The sequence below is a fragment of the Triticum dicoccoides genome, chromosome 5A (genome assembly GCF_002162155.2).
Source record: "Triticum dicoccoides isolate Atlit2015 ecotype Zavitan chromosome 5A, WEW_v2.0, whole genome shotgun sequence".
Lineage (NCBI taxonomy): Eukaryota > Viridiplantae > Streptophyta > Magnoliopsida > Poales > Poaceae > Triticum > Triticum dicoccoides.
This window is the reverse complement of record NC_041388.1, coordinates 504863665-504871935: the sequence shown is the minus strand read 5'-3', so window position 1 is coordinate 504871935 and position 8271 is coordinate 504863665. Positions and strand designations below refer to the sequence as shown.

Below are 8271 nucleotides of genomic sequence, written 5' to 3'. Positions count from 1 at the left end.
AGGGAGAGAAAAGATAATAAACCAAGCTGGTGAATAAAGTGGATTCATGGACCTTTTCATCAATAGACTCATGACGTGTACAAAAGAATTGTCGCTGATTTAGTAAAAAGCTGTACTAAATCAGAGACAATTAATATGGATCGGAGGGAGTAGAACATAAGAATGGAAGGGAGAGAAAAGATAATAAACCAAGCTGGTGAATAAAGTGGATTCATGGACCTTTTCATCAATAGACTCATGACGTGTACAAAAGAATTGTCGCTGATTTAGTAAAAAGTTGTACTAAATCAGAGACAATTAATATGGATCGGAGGGAGTAGAACATAAGAATGGAAGGGAGAGAAAAGATAATAAACCAAGCTGGTGAATAAATTGGATTCATGGACTATTCATAAGAAAGAACGGAGTTGTAAGAATAAAAGGAAAACAGAATCTGCAGTTTTTTCTTCTTTTTGGTTCAATATGAATATCCCTCACTGTAGGACTTCAGTTCAAGTTTTCCCAGACACCCTTTTCATCAATAGACTCATGACGTGTACAAAAGGGTGAAAGAACTGGCTGCCAAGGATAGCTACCCTACCATAACATAAGACTCACATGGTGGGACTAATGATCTAAATACCAATAGTAACAGACTGATCTCATCAAACGTTTATGTGGACAAGAACTTGTACGAAGCATACCTTTTTTCTATTGTCGCCAAGTGATATAGTTGAGACTCCTTTAGAAAGTCTTTCAGGAGCACTCTCATCCTCCATAATACCTGTTGCATGTTCAATGCAACTATTGGATCTACAATTGAAAGATAGAGCCTCGAGATCTTGGATTAAGGCCTGTAAAGTAAGAGCATTTGAGTTAGACTTAAGTACCTGCCAGACAGACAAAAAATCAAGCTTTTTTTCCTCCAACAAGCACCCAAACGCATGTTTTTTACTCTGTAAACTTTTATAAGATGTTTTAGGTCACTACTTTTATCAAAGTTTACAGAGGTAGTATATGAAGAGCATGAAGATAGCACAAAACCGACAACTCAGAAGGGAAAAAAACCAAAGAAAATATGAAAAGGCTAAGCTACTAACTACTAGGAACTGAAAAAGGAAGCGAAAAAAGCCAAAACTGTACAATTTGTAGCTAATACATGCGTATTAACTAAAAAAGTAAGATAAACTTAAGAGCCCCTCAGTAAAGCCCTAAAACTATGTTGTTTGAACTTCAAAGATCAATAAACAGCATTTATCCTGGCAGACTTGTACAGGTACCAACATAATACACGCATTTCTGAAGATCAAAAAGCTGCTATTAGCTTACGAGGGCACCAAGATAATACATGCACCAAATGAAAATGGTAATGATGAGGGCACAATTAAAACAATGATATAAAACGGCTGGAATTTAGAAGCTACCAACTTCTTAATGATCATATAAATGTTAGCACAGTAGCGAACCTTGTGAGGACTGTTAGCCAGTTCTTGCAGTGCAGAATCAGCAAGGGAACGTGCATAACAGAATAATGCATAGGCTTCGGCCCTTTTACTGACTGAACTATATGACTTTGCCAAATAGAAACATCTGCACAGTACTCCAAAACAAAATTTGTGAGCATAGCCGCTATGTGTTACATGTAAGCTTTCTAGGGTAGCAGATGGAACCTTGATAACAAGCTGGAACATTTGTTTAAATAATTTAAAAATAAGACAATTAACTATTTGGATGCCTTGTGTCAAGCTCTCAATAACATTATTCGATATAGTCGTGAACAGAGAAGCTGATTGTTAAAGAATTCTAGGTTTCGAAGAAAACAATGTGGAACTCACCTCTCGGCTCGGAAAGCCAAATCTTTCAGTTCATACTCATGAACAAAAGCGTTCTCTTCTTCGTTTTTATCCCTTCCTGAGCTAACTAAATCAGTTAGGTCTGTTGTATTCTGCAAGTTAAGAGGTTTTCGCATCAGCAGAAGTACACAACTCTAGTAAGTAGTAAGTCGTAATATGAACAGAACTTACCTGAATTAGCAGATCATACAGCCGAACAAGTTCTTCCGGCTTTGTAATTTTCTCATTCTTCTCATCCCGATGCTTTGCAAACTTACTTTTAGCAATACTAACAAGTAACTGGTTACGTTCTATGGTCCTCAATCCTAAAACTGCACTGACAGCCTTGTCAAGACCATTCAATTCGTCTCTTATATTCTCAGCACTGCCAGCAGAAGCCTGCATTTGGCAGAAGTGTTAGTAGGATGCATATACTGCCTTTAGAACATACATATATCTACTCCCTCCGTTCCTAAATATTTGTCTTTTTAGAGATTTCAAATGGACTACCACATACGGATGTATATAGACATATTTTAGAGTGTAGATTCACTCATTTTGCTCCGTATGTAGTCACTTGTTGAAATCTCTAGAAAGACAAATATTTAGGAACGGAGGGAGTATATCATTATTATCATACCAAATCATTGCGGATGCAGCTTCGAGCTTCGTGGTATGCAGAGAATAGTTTATCAAATATAGCAAGTTTTTTGTCTGCTGAAATTGGTTCTGTGGCTGCGCCATTTAAATCCCTCTCCAGCTGCTGAGCTGAATCATATCACTAGATTAAAAAGAAATCTATCTACAAGTAGAAAGCAAAGTAGATGCAGAAATACTGTAGAAAAACTGTTTTGGTCAATTAAATAAGATGTGGACTATCTGCTATCTCTGAGATGAACATGCAAATCATGTCCATAATAATTAGAGAGAACATACATAACCTATATAGGAGTACCTTTTAATATGGAGACACGGGTCTTTGCACTGGTAATTGGAAATCTGCGACCAAGCCAGTTAAACTCAGTCATAGAAGCCGCCTGCTGTGACCTTGTCTCAGATAATACAGCCTGCAAGTATCAAAATACATCTATCTGAAAATACGGATGGAAATGCAATCTGACAATCAGAAACTGCAAGTAGGCTATGGTGTCATATTTACGAAATAACATCAAAATAGTTTCTAGTGAGCAAGTCCAACGTTGGACTCCTCAAACCGACTCCTTATATCTCTATTTACAGAGCCTCACCAAAAGATTCCTTCTCTATTTCTCTGTACGCTCCAACAGTCCTGCTGTCCAAATGTCAGCCATCTATATTTTATTAATTTTTTGTAACTCACAAAATTCTCTAAAACCTATTAATCCAACAAAGTATTTGATATTTTATTGATGCATAATTTCAGTTGACCCCACTATTCATGTGCTATCTCCATCCAACAACAGCAATTGCAAACACACAACATCAAACGAATCGATTCAACATCTGTTGTCAATATATCTCTCACTTATCTCTAATAAAATGCAAGCATACAAGCACAAGGAGCAGCACATGATCTCTGTCTCTCACAACCTCACATTAATGGAAGCATCAGCAACAGGTAGAGGGCAGCAGCGCAGCAATCAATCGACGACACAAAGCATCAAATATATCGCTGCAGCCAGAGAGCACCGCCAACCCCCTGTCTCTCGATGGCACGGACGAGCGCAGCACCTCCTGCCCTCTTGACGCCACCGAACACCACCACCGCTGCACCCTATCCCCCCAAGCTTCTTCCTCCCCTCTCCCCGGCGCCCTCCCCTCTGATTTTTCCAGACCAACCAGTTCCCCCAGATCGAGCGAGCAGCAAGAGAGGCGCGCGGCGGCAACAGAAAAAAAATGGTGGTCGCACGAGAGGGGAACGGAGCACCATCCACAGATCATTCCTCGGCAACGCAGGAGGGAAGAGCTGCCGCGGTCATTGATCAATGCCCACTCACTTCCAGGTCTGCAGAAGTGGCAAACATAAAGGATAGTTTGCCGAGTGATTCTTTTGCTGGGCTGTTTGCCGATGCTGTTGGAGCATCGATTTCAACCAAAATCAGCAATTTGGCCGATTCAAAGCCGGATAGGTAAGCCATTGGTCTTGCTCTAAGCAATAATTAACGCCATACTAGAACTTGTCTAGCATGATTCTGACAATTCCTTTTCTAATTTTGTGAGGAAAACAGTTCCCAATTTCAAATACAAGTCATAAATCTTCAATGAACTTCCCGACTTGACCAAGAAATACACAAAAGCACAGGTTCAACAAAAAAACAGCATACCCATTGTGTGAAGTCAAAGAACACAAAAGCTAAACTAGAATTGTTGGTTGCGTATTTTGATACCCTCATTGTACTAATTCAAGTTTGCAAGTATGCAACATTAACTAACTTCAATATAGTGAAGTTTAGGTGCACTGCAAGATATGCACACCATTTTCAAACTGTAAACAAATGATGTGGATTGCAGATAAAAAAACTCAAAGTTTAAACATGCATTAATCAAGCTGACCAAACATTCATGTTACACACTGCAAAGATAAGAAGTGTGTGGTGACCTAATTCCCAGAAGAACCAATGGGAATCATATATCTGTCAAAATGTGCATGGAGAAAAATTAATCGAATCGTTGCAGTGGTATGTGCAATATCTGATAGTTTTGCAGTGGCATAATAAAAAAAATTACCTACATTATGTCTCTGACGTGCAATCCCTGACTAGTTCCTCATAATATGGGTTGCACGTGATTTGGGGATTGGACTTGTATCTTCACATGCGTGAGGGAGAGAGGATCAGGACGAGAGGTTGGGGATGAGCCTATGTTACCAGTGGGCGGTGTTCAAAATATGACTGGACAATTAATCCCTTCTCAGTGGGTCGCTGAGTAGCCAACTAACTCATTTATCAGCCGATTAGCTGATTTGTCAGCTGATTCGCCTATTAATACCCTACTCACCAACCGACCGAGTGGTTACCAGTTAACTATTTCCTGAACATTGCCAGTGGGGAAAAGAACTAGGGGCCACAAGTGAAAATTACCAGGATATCAGGGGTGTTTCTACTTTCAACAGATTCTGGCTTCAATCGGTTATCCTGGTGAGTCCATACGTCTACGCGGCGACAGTCAACATACCACATAAGCAAGTCAGACCCGGTCTGGGCTGCTTAGGACCGCGATGAACAACTTATAACTTTTGGGGCCCAAGTCTGCACTTTTAAAGTTTTAGGACTACCTTGACACCCCTCGATAGTTTTAGGACCTCTTAAGCATTCCACTATATTCTTTAGTTGTAAGAAAAGAAAATACCTCAATCTTAGCTTTAAAAAGGTCATAAGCAGGCCCCTCCTTTTCCATATCTAGGAGATCATGTTCTTGCAGAGCAGATCCACCAAGTTTGCGTGAACAGAATCCAATCATAGGCTCCACTTCCTCAATGCGCTGACGGCATAAAAGTTGATTTTCTATGCCGCCATACTTCCCAAGCTCCTCATATACAGTCCTGTGAAAAATAATACATGTCAATTACTAACTTTTAAAATACTCATGAGGGGAGCAAGTATCATGATATATCCAAACAGCAAGGCACGACAATAATGGGATGATCCACACAAGGAATAATACCACACTGCATAGAACCAAAACTTCAATGAATTATCATTTCCACAAACCTGGTATTCTTGAAATTCAACATTGCTGCCTCTATGTTCTTCTCTTGCTCAAAAAGCAAAGTTCCTTTCATATATGAAGCATATGCCTACAAAAGATATTATTTTAGATGGTTCAAAAAATACTTTTCTTATAGGACAACTATATCAGGTCAATATAGTGAGGTTTCTATTTTGTACTTAAAAAGGATTGTCAAGTGAGCACTAAATCAAACAAATATAAGAAACACACCTCAGCTTCCAAAGATGTCCTGGAATCTCCTTTTATAGAACATAACTGTGAAAAAAGTGCCGCCCATTTGACTGCCTTCCTAAATCGACCCAGCATGTAGATGCGCTGCGGTGCATTTGGACCAGCAGTTTTCTTCTCCATAGCATGACTCCATGCTCTCTCAGCCATATAAAATACCACATGTAGAAACCTACACGCATGTGTTAAAATTGCTTCAGGCATAACCAAGCCTAACAGCTCACTAAATTGCGAAAGCATTTGCTTAAGTTCCCCAATAGTTATCGCATACCGATTACATGCACTACAAAAGTGTTCATCAACAATAACAAGAATTTTGCTAGGGTAAGGAATTAACAATACTGATAAATTACTAACGAATATCACAGGCATGTAGTACACAACTACCAAATGGTGGCTGAAATCTTTGTAACTAATAGTAATCATATGTTCAACGGTACAAAGGAAATCACATTGTTAGTTTTAAACATTGACAATGTTATTTAACATACCAAGTCCAAACAGATCCATCAAAATTGACAAAATTACCAAAATACCAGCCGAAGTGAAGTATGAACAAATGCAGCAGGCATATGGTAGATTATCAGGAGCCACACCTCACATCAGTCACTGTTGACTCTGTTATATTCCTCCGGGTATATTTACCACGGCCATGCAAAAACTTCAGAGACTTGTATAGCCTTCTCAGACGCGCAGTACAGTATCTCCTGCAAATAATCCTAAATCCTTTAGACAAAGTATGCATCCACAAATGGCAGCAGCACCATACTAATAAATTATAAGCAAAAGCAAGATACTTTGGGCAAACAAGACATGCAACATCTGAGAGGACAGAACTTCCCCCTCATGTACCAGCAACAGAGAAAACGGAGCAAGCATAATGTGCAAAGCAAATGTGTAAAAAGATAACTTTCTTTTAGAGCAGATTAAATGTATGAATTCAACTCCCTCCGTTCACTATTATAAGATGTTTTGGATATTTCAATATGGACTACATATGGACTGAAATGAGTAAACAAACACACTAAAATGCGTCTCTATACATCCGATTCAGAAAAAAGATAACATCTTATAATAATGAACTAAGGGAGTATTAGACTACAAAGCAAGTTCGAAGCAGGGTTTCCATGGGAAAGTTTCGATATAGGGGAACAATTGGATGAAAGCATTCCATCACAAGTCACACATCTGAGAGCACGGTAGGAATAAAAGACGCCTCCCGATCAAATATACGCGCGTGAATCCCGCGAGGCGAGAATCACGGTGGCATGGCACAGTTGAGAAGACGAGCAGGCAGCAGATCTGGGTGGGCGTAAGTGGGGTGGGATCGGTAATCGGAGCGCTCACCTGTACCGCGTGTAGTCGCCGTGGCGAAGGCCGTGCTGCATCTGCGCCTCCCTCATGAGTTCCAGCACTGCGCGGAGGAAGGGGGACGGATCAGGAGACACGAGGGGGCGAGATCGGGTCTGCGCAGAGGGTAAGGAGAGGGGACAAGCTCACCATTGATGGAGAACCTGACGGGATTCTTCTCCTCGACCGCGGCTGCGGAGTCAATATCCATATCCGACGGCGGCGGCGGCGGCTGGTTGGCGAGCTTCGACATGGCGGCGGGTATGCCTCCGCCCGGCGAGCGAACCTGTCAGATGGTCGCGACGAGACGAAGCGGAGTTCGCGTGGCCTCTGGATGCGAAAATATTTGATAACTTTGTTCGTTTTTTGTGACAAATTCGGAAAAAAAAAACTTGTTTTTAAGCTACGAAAATAACTGAAAGTCTAATTTTAGGCGATGTTAAAAAAAGTTTGACTAAATTATAATACTCCTAGAAAATATGCCAACATCCATCAACATTTTGAAAATATTTTAAGGGTACGCAATGCTCGTCCAGGTGAAACTGAATTTGATCGGACGCCTTGGCAGCCATCTGATGGCGCACGAGACAGTTGTCCAATCTACCATCGAGTATTCCACGATGAAAGGATCGATATGGTTGACTACGGGGTGAACAGGCAAATACCAATTTTTATTTTTTCTTATCAAATTAGGTTTAGCAATAAATAGGTTGTCTAGATATACAACTAGACGAACAATCTATATGATGATAGCAACAACAATAACACAAGCAAGCAAGAGATACAACACTAGTAAAGCTTGCACAAATTAAAGATAAGAGGTAACCATAAGTGTTACTGAAGTTACTTCCCTTTGTTGGAGCGGTATGGGAGCATCACTGAAGTTACTTCCCTTTGTTGGAGCGGTATGGGGGCACGATGCTCCTCAAAAAGCCACTAGGGCCACTGTATTCTCCTCACGCCCTCGCGCAATGTAAGATGACGTGATTCCATTAATGATACCTTTGAAGGCGGCAACCGGACCTTTACAAATAAGGTTGGGCAATTTCCACAACCGAATTTGAGGCTCCCAACACCACCATGAAGCTTCACTACAATGGAATGTGGTTTCGACGTAACCTCAGCCATCTAGAGTGCTCAAAAACCCAAGAGAACCGCAAGGAATTAATGGGGG

The 8271-nt window shown here is 40.6% G+C and overlaps 1 protein-coding gene across 1 annotated transcript in view; it reads right to left on the bottom strand.

The window, feature by feature from the left end:
• The window catches only part of LOC119302421 (signal recognition particle subunit SRP68-like), a 9153-nt gene extending 1728 nt beyond the window's left edge, over nucleotides 1-7425 (bottom strand). The window contains exons 1-12 of the mRNA XM_037579462.1: nucleotides 7248-7425; nucleotides 7095-7161; nucleotides 6344-6454; nucleotides 5730-5919; nucleotides 5501-5586; nucleotides 5139-5331; nucleotides 2767-2878; nucleotides 2452-2579; nucleotides 2004-2210; nucleotides 1815-1924; nucleotides 1446-1569; nucleotides 684-833 (exon numbers count right to left, since the gene is read on the bottom strand). Coding sequence (XP_037435359.1) covers nucleotides 684-833; nucleotides 1446-1569; nucleotides 1815-1924; nucleotides 2004-2210; nucleotides 2452-2579; nucleotides 2767-2878; nucleotides 5139-5331; nucleotides 5501-5586; nucleotides 5730-5919; nucleotides 6344-6454; nucleotides 7095-7161; nucleotides 7248-7350 — 1581 coding nt within the window. The 5' untranslated portion in view covers nucleotides 7351-7425. The remainder of the gene's footprint in view (nucleotides 1-683; nucleotides 834-1445; nucleotides 1570-1814; nucleotides 1925-2003; nucleotides 2211-2451; nucleotides 2580-2766; nucleotides 2879-5138; nucleotides 5332-5500; nucleotides 5587-5729; nucleotides 5920-6343; nucleotides 6455-7094; nucleotides 7162-7247) is intronic.
• Between the last annotated feature and the right edge of the window lie 846 nt (nucleotides 7426-8271).